General features: G+C 38.3%; 1 protein-coding gene across 1 annotated transcript; it reads left to right on the plus strand.

The window, feature by feature from the left end:
• Positions 1–3,173: 3,173 nt before the first annotated feature.
• Positions 3,174–3,686, plus strand: LOC138877743 (uncharacterized). Its single transcript, XM_070157375.1, has one exon. The coding sequence runs from the start codon at positions 3,174–3,176 to the stop codon at positions 3,684–3,686; it is 513 nt and encodes a 170-aa protein (XP_070013476.1).
• Positions 3,687–18,655: the final 14,969 nt, after the last annotated feature.

Below are 18,655 nucleotides of genomic sequence, written 5' to 3' on the forward strand. Positions count from 1 at the left end.
ACCCAACCTGGTTAGCCAACATTTTACCAGTTTCGAAGAAAGATGGGAAAGTCAGAGTATGTGTTGACTATCGAGATTTAAACAGAGCAAGTCCCAAGGATGACTTTCCACTAACATACATATCTTGATCGACAATTGCGCCAAGAATGAGCTCCAATCCTTTGTAGATTGCTTCGCGGGTTATCACCAGATCTGGATGGATGAAGAAGATGTAGAGAAAACAACTTTCATTACACTATGGGGGGTATACTGCTACAAGATGATGCCATTTGGTTTGAAGAATGTTGGGGCTACTTATATGAGAGCCATGACAACCATCTTCCATGATATGATACACAAAGAAATAGAGATGTATGTTGACGACGTCATTATCAAATCCAAGAGGGCCGCATATCACATAGTAGACTTGAGAAAGTTCTTTGATAGGTTAAGGAGGTACAACTTAAAACTGAACCCCGCAAAATGTGCATTCGGGGTATCCGCTGGGAAGTTATTGGGATTCATTATCAGCCGTCGGGGAACTTAGTTAGACCCGTCCAAAGTTAAGGCTATTCAAGAGTTACCGCCACCAAGGATCAAGAAGGACGTGATGAGATTCCTAGGACATCTCAACTATATCAGTCGCTTCATAGCACAGTCCACAGTCATATGTAAACCCATCTTCAAGATGTTGAGGAAAGATGCTAAAACAAATTGGACCGAAGATTGTCAGAAGGCTTTCGACAAAATGAAGGAGTACCTGTCCACACCACCAGTCCTGGTCCCGCCGGAACCTGGTCCGCATTGGCTAATCTATCTATCTATATTAGATGGAGCCTTCAGATGTGTCACGACCCAAACTGATGGGCCGCGACGGGTGCCTGAGTCCAACCTGTCAACCACCCCTAAGCTTTCGTCTAAGATATTAACCTGAATAATATCTGCTGAATTACGAAAATAACATATATGAAGGAAACCTGCCAACAAGGCATATGTACGTATACATGCAGAATACAGTTGGCGAGCCAGCAAGGCCGCTACAGACAACTATACATTCAAAACTGAAAGCCTACAAGGCCACATACAACACAACTAGACATACTGTCTACAGACCTCTAATAGAAACGTAACTGTACAAAGACGGGACTGAGCCATATCATACCCATATACATACATACATACATATATATATATATATATATATATATATATATATATATATATATATATATATATCATACCAAAATCAAAGCAGCTCCGGATCAAGTGGAGCACGCCAACTCTCGCGGATCAGGGATCCTAAGAAGGGGGGCTGTCAGCTTGCCTATCTGCACCTGTGGGCATGAAATGCAGGCCCCGTGAAATAGGGTGTCAATACGAAAAATTTACTGAGTATGTAAGGCATGAAAATTAGTACGTAAAAGACAGATGATACATGAAATAAAGAAACACATCTTTAAATCTGAATAACTTTGTAAATTCTGAAATGTTTATAATGTCATGCACGTGCATATAAATGTCGTGCCATGCATAGGTATGGTTGTACATAATATCACCAAGCCACTAAGGGCATCCCATCATATCATCTCGACCACTGTGGGCAACATCTTCAACATATACCAGCTGATAAGGTGGTGGTGCGTATATAACGCCGTAACCTTTTTCCCATATTCCATATACATATATTTACATATATACGCGTATATAACACTATATGGTCATGGATCAATGAACATGTATAAATGAGTGAAATGCATGAAAAATACGTAATAATCTCAATATTCCTTCCGGATAAACTTTTTCAACTGTGTATTATTCTGAGACCCACGAACTGAAGATAATAATATTTTTCATGGGTAATCAAGAATATACACACCCTACTATTTCTATGAATAGAGTAATTTATGGAAACTGTGTGTTTGCTCGTTTATTCAGTATAATTTGGACCACACCAAAAGAAAGAAGGGAGAGCCTTAACATACCTGGAGTAGAGAAAACTCCATATAATATTTCGTTGGAAAACCTTCGTTGATAGAACGAAATTTGCCTCTGCTCCTTAGAAATTCATGGACGAAAATTGTTTCTGGTTCCTAAAAATTTTGGAACGAAATAACAATTTTGGTTTCCTTGAAATTGAGAGGAAAACATTTTCTGGTTCTTTGAAGTTTGGAAGGAATAACATTTGGATTCCTTTAGATTCATATGGATTTGTAACAGACAACTTAGATAGTTATCCATTCTTATTTATGCCTAGTTTGCCACCTAGGCATAAGTGACTTCTTAGTCACTTCTTGACTTGGTGGCTTCTTGCCACGTGTTTGGGGGATAATTATTAAGTTTTTGTCCACTTATTAGTTAATCGGGTAATGTCCTTTTACCTGGTAATTAATTAATTACCCGCATAATTTAAAAATTGCCTCAGATTACTTAAAATTTAACTTATTTTTAATATACTTTATATATATATATATATATATACACACACACACACACTTTACACATTATACGTGGTCATATGGTACCTTGCATGGTACTAGTTCATAATTATCGAGTATTATCGCTCGACCCATATTTTATTCCAAATTGACCACTTTCGATGAAACTCGTTTTCTTTAATTCGTGTACCTCTTTATCCTTCAGAACGCTTATTTATCGCTTGTTACAAATAGCATAAATACATTAATGTCAAGATGATATCGTCCCCCAGTCCACGTCGGTTAACTGAAAACAAAATTTTAACATACGAAAATGGGAGATGTAACAAGATGTGTTTTGGGACAACATGACGAGACAGGGAGAAAGGAGCAAGCCATATACTACTTAAGTAAGAAGTTCATACCCTATGAAGCACAGTACTTTCTGTTGGACCGCACTTACTGCGCTTTAACCTGGACGACTTAGAAATTGAGGCATTACTTCTATGCCTATACCACATACCTCATATCTAGGATGGACCCTCTGAAGTACATCTTTCAGAGGTCCATGCCAACCGGAAGTTAGCCAAGTGGCAGATACTGATAAGTGAGTTCAACATCATCTATGTAACTCAGAAGGCGGTCAAAGGACAAGCATTGGCAGACCACCTTGCTGAAAATCCTGTGGGAGGAGAATAAAAACCCTTGAAAACATATTTTCCAGATGAAGAAGTATCATTCGTAGGAGAGGACATTGCTGAGGCTTACAACGGTTGGAAAATGTTCTTTGATGGAGCTGCAAACTTCAAAGGAGTAGGCATTGGAGTAGTCTTGGTATCAGAAACAGGTCAACACTACCCTGTATCCGCGAAGCTTAGGTTTCCATGCACCAACAATATAGCAGAATATGAGGCTTGCATCATGGGGCTCAATTTGGCCATCGATATGAATATACAGGAGTTACTAGTAATTGGAGATTCAGATCTTCTGGTACATCAGGTTCAAGGAGAATGGGCTATAAAGAACACTAAAATACTACCATACTTGCATCACGTACAAGAATTGATGAAAAGATTCACAAAGATAAAGCTCAAACATGTGCCCAAAATTCAAAATGAGTTCGCAGATGCACTGGCCACTTTGTCATCAATGATACAACATCCAGACAAGAACTTCATTGATCTCATCCCGGTGAGAATCCATAACCAACCGGCTTACTGTGCTCATGTTGAAGAAGAAATAGATGGAAAACCTTGGTTCCATGACATCAAGGAATATTTGACGAAAGGATAATACTCGAAAAAGGAAAACCACACTCAGAAATGCACACTGCGGAGGCTATCCAATCACTTCTTCCAAAGCGGAAGGGCCCTATATAGAAGAACCCATGATATAGGGTTGTTAAGGTGTTAATGCAAAGGAAGCTTCCAAATTGCTCGAAGAAATACATGCCGGAACTTGTGGACCACACATGAATGGTTTTGTTCTAGCTAAGAAAATACTCAGAGCAGGATATTTTTGGATGACCATGGAGACGGACTGCATCCGGTACGTACAGAAATGCCACCAGTGTCAGGTACATGCAGACATGATAAGGGTACCACCTAATAAGCTCAACGCAACAAGTGCACCTTGGCCTTTTACTGCCTGGGGAATGGATGTCATCGGTCCAATCGAGCCCACTGCTTCAAACAGGAACATGTTCATTTTAATGGCCATTGACTACATCACAAAATGGGCAGAAGTTGCATCCTACAAAGATATAACCAAGAAAGTCATTGCAGACTTTGTCAAGGATCGTATTGTTTGCCGATTCAAAGTTCCTAAGTCCATTATCACCGATAATGCCGCCAATCTCAATGGTGACTTGATGAAAGCCATATGTGAAGCCTTCAAAATCAAGCACAAAAACTCTACAGCATACAGGCCTCAAATGAATGGAGATGTGGAAGCTCCTAACAAGAATATCAAGAAGATATTAAGGAAGATGGTAGAAAACTACAAACAATGGTACAAGAAGTTACCCTTTGCTCTATTGGGGTACCACACTACAGTCCGCACATCAACTGGGGCAACTCCCTATTTATTGGCTTATGGTACCGAAACTGTCATTCTAGCCAAAATAGAAATCCCATCTTTAAGAATCATACAGGAAGATGAACTCAGCGATGTAGAATGGATAAGGAGCCGCTATGAGCAATTGGCCCTAATAGATGAAAAAAGAATGAACGCAGTATGTCATGGCCAGCTTTATCAGAATAGAATGTCCAGATCTTTCAACAAAAGGGTCAAACCAAGGTAGTTTGCACCTGGACAGTTGGTACTGAAGAAGATCTTCCCGCATCAAGATGAAGCCAAAGGGAAATTCTCTCCCAACTGGCAAGATCCCTACATGGTTCGTAGGGTGCTAACAGGAGGAGCACTCATACTTGCAGAAATGGATGAAGAAGTCTGGACAAAACCAATCAATTCAGACACAGTCAAAGGAAACTATGTTTAGACTGTTTACATTTCTTCATCTGATGTAATTGAATTACGCTTGACCTGATTCCTATTTAGGAGGGAATACATAGGCAGCCTTGTGGGTTCAGTCATATCATAATAAAATTTTCATTTCCCCCCAGAACCAGAAACTGGGGTAGAATTTGAGGAGCACCCTCAAAATTCCGGAGTAAGTCCAGCCGACGCCACCACATGCAGAAAGTCAGAAATTGGTTAAGAAACTGGGGAAATATTTTGAGAAGGATTCTCAAAATTTCGAAGAAGGTTCAACAAGTTTCGTCACTCGCAAACGGCCGAAAGATCATTTACCAAACTGGGGCAGAATTTTGAGGAGGACCCTCAAAATTCTAATACAAGAAAGCTGCAATGTCTCTAAAATGTATTACAGTCACTAGTTCATCTAAAATTACTTAATATTTTACTATGTTTTCTAAAATAACTCTAGTCTCATCAATAAATGCATATTTTTCAAAAACTCTATTTCCGTGATAGCCCGGTGTTACCCAGGGAAACTCAAATAAGACCTCTAGAATGGAGCAGAGCAAAGCCAGTAGACGAAGGTACGAACCAACCACCCCTTACAAAACTTACAATTTTTCTTTGAGCGCTGGCACATCTGACATATCATTAGTATTCACAAATATATACACGCAGCAAAATCACTATCAATCGGGCCACCAGACACCGAATATATCTCTAGCTAAGAAATACTCTACTCCTATTTGCTAACTGTTCACTGCATAAGGCTAAGCATTGCCTTCTATTTGCATGGGACTAAGCCCTGTTCCAAATTTTACATGAGGCTAAGCTCTGTCTCCACATTTGCATAAGGCTAAGCACTACCTTTCGTTTGCATGGGACTAAGCCCTGTCCTTAATTTTGCATGAGGCTAAGCCCTGCCTCCATATCTATATAAGGCTAAGCATTGCCTTCTCTTTGCATGAGACTAAGACTTGTCTCAAATCTTGCATGAGGCTAAGCCCTACCTCCATATTTGCATAAGTCTAAGAACTGCCTTCTCTTTGCATGAGACTAAGCCCTGTCTCAAATTTTGCATGAGGCTAAGCCCTGCCTCTATATCTGCATAAGGCTAAGCACTGCCTTCTCTTTGCATGAGACTAAGCCTTGTCTCAAATTTTGCATGAGGCTAAGCCATGCCTCCATATTTGCATAAGGCTAAGCATTGCCTTCTATTTGCATGGGACTAAGCCCTGTCCCGAACCTTGCATGAGGCTAAGCCCTGGGTCCATATCTGCATAAGGCTAAGCACCGCGTTCTCTCTGTATGAGACTAAGCTTTGTCTCTATCTGCATGAGGCTAAGCCATACCTCCATATTTGCATAAGGCTAAGCACTACCTTCTATTTGTATGGGACTAAGCTCTGTCCCGAATTTTGCATGAGGCTAAGCCCTGCCTCCACATTTGCATAAAGCTAAGCATTGCCTTCCATTTGCATGGGACTAAGCCCTATCCTGAATTTTGCATGAGGCTAAGCCCTGCATCTATATCTGCATTGCCTTCTCTTTGCATGAGACTAAGCCTTGTCTCAAATCTTGCATGAGGATAAGCCCTTCCTCTATATTTTCATAAGGCTAAACATTGCCTTCTCTTTGCATGGGACTAAGCCCTGTCCCGAATCTTGCATGAGACTAAGCTCTGTCTCCATCCACATGAGGCTAAGCTCTGCCTACATATCTGCATAAGGCTAAGCACTGCCTTCCATTTGCACGGTACTAAATCCTGTCCCGAATCTTTGCATGAGACTAAACTCTGTCTCCACCTGCATGAGGCTAAGCCCTGCCTCCATATCTGCATAAGGCTAAGCTCTGCCTTCCATCTGCATGGGACCAAGCCCTGTCCCGAATCTTGCATAAGGCTAAGCTCTGCCTCCTATTTGCATAAGGCCAATTATCACCTTTTTTTGCCGAGACTAAGCGTTGTCTCTCCGGCTCTATCTATTTGCTCCTCTTTCGGTATAAGCTCTGCCCTCAATCTCACAAGACTAAGCCTTGTCTTGTTGATTTTAGCATCATATTATTGCTTCTCATGGGCTGAAACATTGCCAACTTTTCCAAAGGCGTCATTGTCTAAAGGCATCATCCTCATAGCCGGAAGACACCATGCCATGGCCTGAGGATCTCTCAAACTTGCACATCATTATTCAAAGGCTTCATGGTTCAGAGGCACCATTTTCATGGCCCGAGAACACCATTTCATGGCCTGCGAATCTCCTATCTCATAATTCATGGCCCAGGACATCATAGTCTAAGGACGTCATCCACACCATCCAAAGACAATATTTCATGGTCCAAAGGGAATTTGCATCATCAATATACTCGCACGCATTGTGTTTTAAGTTTTGCAGGTAACCCAGGAGGTAATCGTTTTCCAAATAGGACCAGCCTTCGCTCCAGTTTCCGCTCATGCCATATTTCACTTTGCCATTCATAACCGACTCTCATCAGTTACCCATCATACTCTGCGATATCCGGATATCTGCCCTACAATCCCTTCGTTACACTCCAGACCCATAATCATAACTCCATCCGACATTACCCTTCAAAAAAGAACCTTTGCTGAAACTGGCTACTATTCCTATAATAACTCCATCAACTTCATTCACCGGTGAGTCCAGAACTACACATGGCCTGATTCCTGTAAAACCAAGGATATGTAGGTAGCTCAAAGACTAGGGTCCGGCCTATATTTTCCAAAACACCCATTCGATCAAAATCGACTATCATTTCTTTACCCGAAAACTCTTTCATCCTTTCGGGTAAAGAGGGACAGCTGTTGATACCCAATTTTTCCCTCATATATATTTTAAATTTTGCATAAATGCATTCAAAATATGTTACATGCATTTACAAACATGCACAAGTATTTTATAATTTTTCTACAATTTTTAAGGCCTTTAGCCCATTTATTTCTGCATTTTTAATCACATAAATGTTCAAAACCATTCCTTATATTATTTTTATGGTGATTTAATCATCTAAATTCATCATATATGATCATATGAGTGTTCAAATATTTTAACTGCATTTTTATAATTATATTTGCATGTTCAAAACTATAGTTGCATATTTTGTAAATACAGCCCCTACATAGGCATAACTACATTATCCATACGGAAATTGACTCTTTATATTTTTATAATATTAAAGAATTATTTAAAATCACCTTCATGCTTGAAAATTATTTTTTATCATTTTTATTAGCTATTTTTAAAATTATTTTAATTAGTAAAATGTGTATTTAATAAATAGCCCTTTTATTTTTCGGACCTAGCCTATTAAACTAGCCCAATTTTAATTCCCCCAACCTAATTTAAAATAAATCCAACCCAATTAAACCTACCCGACCCAATAACCCGGTTTAATCGTGGTTATCAATCTTTTAGATCAAGGGTCCACGATTAAACTTGCCATAATTAATCCCAAATGACCCCCACAACCCCGTCATTCTTTTCATTTCCGCTGCCCTGAAACTCTCTCTTCTCTGATTCTCTATGAGACCAAACTCTAACCATAATCACCGCCACCTAAAACCATCCCTAATAGCTTCGATTCCTACCAGTTCCATGGATTTGTATGGCTGTTTCAGGCTTCTACCGGCCTCCTACTTCCTCTGGTTGCTCGACTTTGTGATTTCATGAAAGGATCTCGAAGTGATCTAGCTCAGATCTTGTTCAAAACTCTCTAAGAGTCTGTCTATGATCTGTAAGTGCTTTCTATCGATGTTTTACGTCTCAAACCTTTGATTCAAGACCAGATTCTCTTTACCCTTTCTTTTTTTTCTTCAAAAAACTTAATGTTTGGACTTGAATCTGTCCAAATCCTTGTAGATCTGGAGCAATTTTGAGTTCGTCACTAATTTTTCCTTAAGGTTCCCTTATTTCTTTACTGATTAACCAGTTTTTAAGCACTTTGTTATATTAGGGTTTGGTTTTCTCATTATTTGTTGTTCGAATCTCTGTGTTTGAAGTAGTTTCGAGTTTCCATGACTGTTTCCATTACCGTTTCTTTAAGATTCTCCTGATCTTCCTACTATTAATCAACCCTAAGTATTTCTAAAATTTTAGTGTTTCCACATCTGTTTTTGCAAAAAGTTTTCTGAGATCCTTATGTTTGTTAAATCTTTCTCACATGGTTATGTTTCTGGTTCGATTGCTTGGCTATTCATTGTGTAACTTCAACATTTTCGTCCGTTATTATTTAAATAATTGACTGATTAACTAAATTATCTCTGCTCACTTACCTTAATACAGGGATCCCTAATTAGCATATCTTGCCTATTATGGGATTGACTGACCCTTGATTGGTCTCTAATTACCTATGATTGCCTTATTCGTATGATTGATTACTTGATTTATGGGCTCTAACCCTAACTGGTTGTTAAACCCACTTCTTGCCTTATTTGAAACTCAATCCGAGTCATTTATGGGAATAATTCCCTAATTTTCTATCCCTTATAAAGATTGATTGATTATTTGATTACTCCATTTACCTTATTTACAATATCTACTTCCCTTGCCTTAATAAGTTATCTGTATGGTTTTGAGGATTCTTAATGATTCCCTATTTGGTATGATTTGGATTCCTTACCCTAATTAACCCTTTCTTTTTGTTGTTAAGTGATTACCCCTAATTAAGGGGTCTATTCCGGACTCCCTTACATGAATTGATTCTATAATTATTTGATTACCCTTATTTTATGAGATGTGATTCACTCTTTACCTTATTTGTTTTTACCTCACTAAGTGCTATATATACTCTCACTCTCATTCTGCCTTAAGGAAATGGACAACAGTTCAAAAACACACACACACACAAAAAAAAAATTTGCTCTCACTAAAACCTCTCTGCTACTTGTGTTCACTAAATTGTCTAGCCGGCTGAAAGCCAAGGCTAGATCACTGAGTTCTGCATACTTTCACCTTCTGTTTTGCTATCTTTAACTGGTATGTTTCTATTCCTAATGCCATTCATTATGTTATGAAGCTTAAACATATGTGCTTTCTTGTCGGTTGCTTTACTTCTGTTGAATCTATAACTTTTATGTATTTCAATTAGCATGACTACTTATAGACTTCATTTAGTATGGCTACTTTGTGTAATTGAATCTTCGTGATCCTTCTTGTATTCTTTAGCATGATTGTCTCTGTATCCAGACTTATGTCTCACTGTGTTTGGCCAACATGTATATTGCAGTGCTTAAGTCTTGTGTGTTCTTAAATAGCATGCTTATCACTAAGTATGATTATAATTTAGACCTTAAATAAGTATTCCTTCCTGCTCTGTGTCTCTATTAACTTACATGACTTCCTTCACCCTTCTTCTTATGTGCTCCTATTTCAAGTGTCTTGTGTCCCCAACCCCTGCTCCCTTTTGGTGTAACTGTTTGTACATTTATAACTGATTGACAAAGTAAAGTTGAACCTTCTGGGCAATGTGATGTTTTTGTGACTATGATGTTGTTTGTTGAACCTTCCTTTTCCTCAAAAGGTTTTTCAACGTGTTTTTTCACTCCTAATATGTTTCTCCAACTATTACTACTCCTAAAGTATTTTCACTCCTAAGGATTTTACCTCTATAATGTTTTCAAAAAATCAACTATGCCAAGCAATCTCACTTCCACTCTTAGATTACTTAAGTTCTGCCCCTCCAGTGTGTGTACTGCCTAGGAATCTACTAGATTCCTCCGAACTTTGGCACACTAGGGTTGGTCCTTCCATACCGCACATAACTACTCTTCTATTTAAAAGGATCTTGGTGTGAGCATTGTCGGGGTCCCTGAGGCCCTTGGAAACTTTGACGCACCAGGATACCCTTATTGGACATCGTGAGACTAGCATCTGGGCCTGTTTGAAGGCCTGGTATTTCGAGGTTCACTTTGCGCCTATTTCAGGCTACCTATAGTATAACTTTTATTCATTTATGGTCTGTAATAATAATCCTTGTAAACAGATATTGGGGCAATTAGTAAAAGGGGAGGGAATTCTTAGTCAGTTTTTGTGAGGCAAATCGGGTAGAAATCATGCCTTTAGGTTTATTATTTTTATTTGCATAAGAAATCATGCCTTAGGTTTATTAGGTTTACTTGCTTTAGAAATCATGCTTTAGGATTGTTTGGCATACTAGAAAATATGTTATAGGCTCATTACCTCATTTGTTACGAAATTCTGCTTCTGCATAATCATGATCACCCAGAAATTCTGCTATTTAAGTACTGCTATAATCCTGCTTAACAAAACACCCATTCATCGTGTGCATTAGAGATCCTGCTTTAGGACTGTTATTGCATTCGCTTTAAAACTATGTCTACATCGCATAAATCAGTAACTATCCTGTTTAAAAGCAATTCCAACACCTAGATATCATGTCCTAGGACTAAATGTATGTAAGTCGGCTCTGTAATGTTCAGCACCATGACTAGCTTGCCTATAGGACTTAATAAATTCAATTTGTTTTAAACTGATTTCAGAATTCTGATTGCATGTAGACAATATGTTTATAGGGTATTACAGATCCACGCCTAGGCAAGCCTATAGGTAATCAAGGTCTAATAAAAACTGTAAAGCTTTGCTTACTTGTGACTGCCCATATTCAACATGTTCTAAAAATTCAGTAGGCAAACTGAATAGGTCTTTAACACTTTGCCTTAACTCAATACTGCATATTCTCTACTTGTCATGCTCACCTAGATATCCTGTCTAGGGCCTTTCTTACATATCTGAAATCTGTTGTTTGAGACGTGCACTTACTTGCTCTATTTGTGGAGGTAAAATGTAAGCCTTTTAATTGTTCTATCTTTGGTCCAGTCCTACATGTTTTGTTTGTCGCCTAGAGTTTTCTCCTTTTAATTACTGTAGGAGAGTCTAGATCCACCTTAACTAAAAGTCCTAAATACCTCCGGGACCATATAAGTAAAGGGACGGGTAGCGCACGCATAGGATACATCTTAAGGTTGCTAGAATGCTTTAGGTTATGACCAAGGGGAGGTTAATTGGGTAGTAAAGGATATAATGACCTGTGCGCCAATGCCACGTGTAACCCCTCTAGTTGAGGAAGGCTTACTGGGTATTGTACATATGTGATCCTATAGGCTAACAAACCTAGGACTTCCCTCATCTTATTTATATATGTGTGCTTAGACTGATTATTTGCTAAGATTCCTTTATCGTACATGTGTGCTCAGACTACTTATCTGTCAAAATTTCCTTTATCTTATATGTGTGTATTTGTTAAATGACTAATTCACATAATTGAGTTCGGTCAGGACCCACCGTTGTGGACCGCAAAGGGTGCCTAATACCTTCCCCTCAAGGTTATTTCAAGCCCTTACACAATCTCTAGTAATGTAAACCGGTTTACGAGTTACTTGCTTTAGGTGCCCTAACGCACCTTAAATCTGTTAGGTGGTGACTCTTCAAATTCAAATACCCAATTCCCAAAAGGAAATGAGTTGTTCCCAATGAATGTCGAAAAGCGCGACATATGGTATTGTAATTTACCACCAAATTCTATCGACTCTTTTGATATGCTTGCAGATTCTTTTGTAAGGGCACACGCCGGGGCCATTAAGGTCGCAACAAGAAAGTTGGACATTTTCTAGGTAAGGCAGAAGGACAACGAGATGCTCAGGGAACTCATATCTCGATTCCAAATGGAACGAATGGATTTTCCACTTGTCACCGACGATTGGGCTATTCAAGCTTTCACTCAAGGTCTCAATGTTAGGAGTTCCATAGCGTCACAACAGTTAAAGCAAAATTTGATCGAATATCCAGCTGTCACTTGGGCCGATGTACATAATCAGTATCTGTCGAAGATCAGGTTCGAGGATGATCAATTGGAGGATCCTTCTGGGTTTTTTTATCCTAAACAAGCCCGTGTATAGAATCAATAGGGATATCGGCCAAAAACCAATGACGAATAGAGATCGATATTAATAGTATAATGGAGACCGTAGAGGCAGTGGACAGTGGATTTGGGCGAAACTCGCATGGAATGAGAGGAGAAATGATCGAGGTTAAAGTTCACACGGACTCATGAGCAAGAGTGGCTTCGACGGAGGATTTAGGCCCAAAGAAGCACCGCGACTGTCGCGCCCCCTTTTTCCTCACGGAATTCGAGTTTCCACATTTTGGGACAACTCCTTTCCTTTTGGAATTGGGTAAGAGAATTGAAGAGTCGCCACCTAACGGATTAAGGTGCGTTAGGGTACCTAAAACAATTAACTCGTGAAACCAGTTTACATTACTAGAGATTGGGGAAGGACTCAAAATTACCTCGAGGGGAAGGTATTAGGCACCCCTCGAGGTCCACAACGGTGGGTCCCAGCCAAACTCAATTAAGTGAATTAGTCTTTAAAGGAAAGTTTAAACAATTTAAAACAAATAGACAACTACTTTAAAACAAGAATTAAAGGGGTCCTACATTTTTTAGCCTATAGGATCATTTCCATACAATACTTGGTAACTTTCCCTAAATTGCGGTGTTACGCATAGCATTAGCGCATATGTCATCATCTTCTTTACTATCCCGTTACTATCTTTTAGTTGTTACCTAAGTGTTCTAATAGCTTCTAATGCGTACCTTATGCGTGCACTACCCGTCCCTTACCTATAGTCCTGGAGGTATTTAGGACTTCTATTTTGGATAGATCTAGACTCACCTACGTTGCTTAAAAATGAGAAAACTAAGAAACAAACAAAATTCAAATAGGACTATCATGTAAGGATCAAATAAAGGGGCTCATGTTAACCTCCACAAATAGCCAACCAATGCACGCAATTCAAACAAACAAAGTTTTATAGTTTAGGATCCTATGGGCAAGATATCTAGATGAGCATGAACAGAATACATAATAACTTTATTAAAGCGGGTATCAATACCTATAATCTTGCCTACTGATTTTTGTTAATATTCTAAATCTGGGCATATTTCAAGCAGTAAGAAATCATAGTTTTTTATAGACCCAGAATTCTTAATTACCCTACAGACTTGGCTAAGTGAGGACCAGAGCAGAATCCTAAAACTGTTAATTAACGACTACAGTTTATAAATCGGTGATTGATTTTAACAGGCAGATTTCATCTTTTTAGATCCTATAGGCATGCTTTCTAAGTGTTGAAACTGATTATAAGCATTATTTCCTATAGACATGATATCTAAACACAGAAACCGATTTTTCACACTTACTTCCTATAGGCATGATGTTTAAGTGTCAAGACTGATTTTATATGTATTTCCTATAGGCAGGATATCTAAGTGTTGAAACTGTTTTTACGCTTATTTCCTATATGCATGATATCTAAGCGGGTAAAGGTGTTAACCAGTTGCCAAATGAGTTCAATAAAGAATATCCTAGAGACATGATCTCTAATGCACACATGGGGTTTGAAAAATATGGTTCTTGATGCAGAATTGATAAAACTAACTAGAAGCAAGATTTCTAGGATGCAAAGTGAAAATTCAGGATTACAAATAATGAGATAAGTCCTATAGGTATGGTTTCTAATGGTATAAAGAATCATGACAACAACTTATAGGCATGATTTCTACCCGAACCCAACAAAAATATAAAAAAATCCCTCCCCAGCTTTTACTAATAACCCCATATCTGTTTTTACAAGGATTATTACATTATTACAGACCATTATGAATAAATTACACAAAGAAAAATTCATTATACTATAGGGAGCCTTGGCAGGCCCAATGTCAACCTAGAAGCCAGGCCTTCAAGCAAGTCTAATGTCCACAGGTAGTTTATAACACACAAATAGGCTTCTGGTGTGTCGAAGTTCCCAAGGGCCTCGGGGACCCTGGGCAATGCTCACACTAACACATTTTCAAAGAAACACTTTTGTGAAGAGTTTGGAAGGCCAGCCCCAGTGTGTCAGAGTTCATAGGAGTCTCACGGACCCTAGGTAGTGCTCACACTGGGGTGGTAGGACCCTAGATAATTAAGAGTAGAAGTTTGAAAATAGTGTATAAAGGTAGGGGACAGTTTCAGAAAGAAAGCAGTTTGATTTTTCAGAAGTGAACAGAAACAGAATAGAACCATATTCTAGCAGATTAGTTACAAATAATTAAACAATCACAACAAAACAGGAATACTCGAATCAAAGACAAAACTGACCGCACACATCATAATCCCTAAACAACTTCTGAATAGGGACCAGGTAATCAAAACAAAGTTCACATTGCTATAGTTAACTCAATTTACTGGTTATCACTAGGTGGAATCATGCCGACATGTATTAAGCAGAGGAAAACATGCTAAAATTAAAATGACTAGCCAAACAGCCATACAGAACAGGGTGGGGTAATAGGATTTAAACATGCTATTTTCAGAAACAAGTAACAAGTGTCATGGACTAAACATAGACATGCTAAGGTAAACTAATCATACTAACATGTAGAATAAGATAAGTTAACAGGAATTAAGGTGTGCTAGTTAAGAGAGCAATAAACAGGAACATAGAGCAAATAGAAGCATGTTGAAATTCATAATGAACTGACTACATAGCTTATAGAGGAGAGCATGATAACAGAAATTGAGGCATACCAATTAAGAGGTAGTAAACAGGAAGGTGAAGGCAAGTGGAATCCAAGAGTCCAGCCTTGGCTTTCAGCAGGCTAGACAGAATAGCAAATAAATGTAATAGAAAGGACTACAGTTGTGAGTGTGTGAGTAAGAGTTTATATGTGTGTAGGTGTTTTTTTTTTGTATCTTTCCGTGTGCTTTTTGTGTGTTCTAAAATATCAGAATGGGTCGGTTTATATAGCATTCAGTAAAGTAAAACATATAAGGCAAAGAAAGTTAAGAGTTTGCAAATAAGGTATGCAAATAAATTAACCAGTTAATTAGGGCTAGACCCAATCAATTAACACAACGGGATCGGGGAAAGACCCCTTAAATTAGGGAGAATCAATTAACAACCAAGTTTGAGGTTTAATAAGGTAACTAAATAAATCAAAGACCATTTATGGGCCGATTAAAACAATCAAATCCCAAAAATCAGGCTAGTAACCTAATTAAGACAAGTAGTACCAATTATGAGTCACAAATAAGGAAAAATAAGTGAAATCGTAGAGAAATACCAATTTTAATAGAAAATATAATTTCGAACCCTAATTTGGCAAATAAAATCAGTTAATCTCTGATAATTGACAGTGCCAAAGAATAACGAGCAAATATCAGAACAAATAGTGAAATGATTAGAAACCCTACGGATTAGAACATAAATATGAAAACCAATGGAGCAAACAAAGAGAACCGGAGTTAAAACACTCAAACTCTTTAGAAAATTTTTGCTGAAACGTAAAGATGAAACCTAACTTTAGAGAAAAGCTAAAATTGGTTAATAACAAGAAAAACAGAAGATTTTTAAAGAGAAATATCAGATAAACTCAAAATCATCTCAATCTATAGAGATCTGAACAGACTCGACTAGAAAGTGACTAGGGTTTTAAAAAATGACGGAGGTAAGAAACAATCCGGTTTGGAACCAGAGGTTTAAGCCATAAACATGAAGATAACAGTACTCACAAACATAGAGATGAACACATGCAGGTTCATCGAGAAAATGAAAGGTTTGGACTGAGTTTTGTTCGAATCTTCTTGAGATTCCATCAAACAACAAAGAAATCGAACAACCAGTAGAGGTAGGAGGCCGGATGGGGCCTAAGATCTACGGAAAACCCCATGGATTGAAGGGGTCAAATGACGGCGGCTAGGGTTAGGGGAGAGTTTGAGAGAGAAGCAAGGAGGGAATGGAAACAGGGGCGGCGGGTTATGGGAAGTGAGTAGGGTTTGGGGGGTTAGGGGTTAATTAAAAAGGAAATAACATCTTGGACCGTTGATCTCTAAGATCAACGGCCAGGATTTGATATGGGGTTGGGCGGGTCAATAGGAAGTTGGGCTATGGATTATGGATCAGGGTTATTTAATTGGGCTAGGGGAGATTTTGGGCCAGGTCCGAAATTAAACCAAATTAAAAGAGGCTATTTGTTAAATATACAATTAATTGATAAATAATTTGTAAAATATAGTTAATAAATGATAAAAATGATTTTTATGCATAAAAATGATTTAAAATAATTACTTAATATTATAAAAATACAAAATATTATTTTTCGTGTAAATAATGCAATTATGCATATACGGGCTATTGTTGTAAAGTTATTGCAATTATAGCTTAAAGATATAAATATAATTATGCATAAAATAATTAAAGCTTAATATAAATATAAATGATAAAAAATCAAGTAATAAATCATCATAAAATTATTTGTGATGCAATTAGTAATTATTTGGATAATAAAATGCTAGAATAAATTAATCAAAATCCTTTTCAAATTACAGAAAATTATCGAAAAATACTGGTTGTTGCTCATGCACTCTTTTGAAAGTATATATGCATTTTAAAAATATATGAGGGAAAAATTGGATATCAATAGCTGCCCCTCTTTACCCGGGAAGGATGAAAGAGTTGTCGGGTAAAGAAATAATGATTGATTTTGACCGAATGGGGTTTTTAAAAAAATATAGGCTGCATCCTAGTCTTTGAGCTGTCTACATATCCCTGGTTTTATAGGAATTAGGCCACGTATAGTTCTGGACCCAACGGTGACTCAAATCGATGGAATTGTTATAGGAGTAATCGTGTGTATTAGAAAAGGGTTTCTTTTGGGAAGGATAGTATCAGATGGGTTTATGTGGAGTTATGATTATGAGTCTGAAGTGTAACGGATGTATCACAAGGTAGGTATCTGAACGGTCATGGGGTAAAGGCGGGTAATTTATGGGAGTCGATTACATTTGAAATAATAGCAAGGCACAAATGGTACGAGCGGAAACTAGAGCGAATGTTGCTACTATTTGAAGAACGGTTAACTCCTGGATTAGATGCAAAACTTAAAACATGATGCATACAAGTATATAGATTATTGCAAGAATTTAAATATGATGTAAATTCCCTTTGGACCATGAAGGTTGTCTTCGGACAATAAAGATGATGTCCTTAGACCATGACGTCTCGGGCGATGAGGATGGTGCCTTTAGACTATGACGCCTTTGAATAATGATGTGCAGTATTGAGAGATCCTCAGGCCATGGCATGGTGTCTTCAGGCTATGAGGATGACGCCTTCGGATAGAGCCATGATTATGGATCATATAAGTAGACAAGACAGAGCTTAGTCTTACCTAGAATTGGGACAGAGCTTAGCCCCAGAAAAGGAAAAATGGTGCTAGGTTTCAGATAGTGTGACATTTAGCATTAGACAAGGAAAGGCAGACTTAGCCTTATGCAATTGGGGAGGCATGGCTTAGCCTCATACAAGAAGAGGATACAATGCTTAGTCTTATGCAGTGGAAGGAAGTGCATAGCCTTATGCAAATAGGGAGGCATGGCTTAGCCTCATGCAAGAAAGGGAGACAATGCTTAGTCTCATGCAAGGGAAGGCAGTGTTTAGCCTCATGCAAATAAGGAGGTAGGTCTTAGCCTTATGCAAGATTTGAGACTGGGCTTAGTCTCATGCAAAGAGAAGGCAATGCTTAGCCTTATGCTAATACGGAGGCAAGGCTTAGACTCATGCAAGATTTGAGATAAGACTTAGTCTCATGCAAAGAGAAGGCAGTGCTTAGCCTTATGCAAATATGGAGGCAGGGCTTAGCCTCATGCACGATTTGAGACAAGGCTTAGTCTCATGCAAAGAGAAGGCGGTGCTTAGCCTTATGCAAATATGG

This window comes from Nicotiana sylvestris, chromosome 9 (genome assembly GCF_000393655.2).
Source record: "Nicotiana sylvestris chromosome 9, ASM39365v2, whole genome shotgun sequence".
Lineage (NCBI taxonomy): Eukaryota > Viridiplantae > Streptophyta > Magnoliopsida > Solanales > Solanaceae > Nicotiana > Nicotiana sylvestris.

Bases quoted from the DNA above. Each gene is read 5' to 3' on its own strand.
- LOC138877743 (XM_070157375.1), top strand. From the start codon at position 3,174: ATGTTCTTTGATGGAGCTGCAAACTTCAAAGGAGTAGGCATTGGAGTA.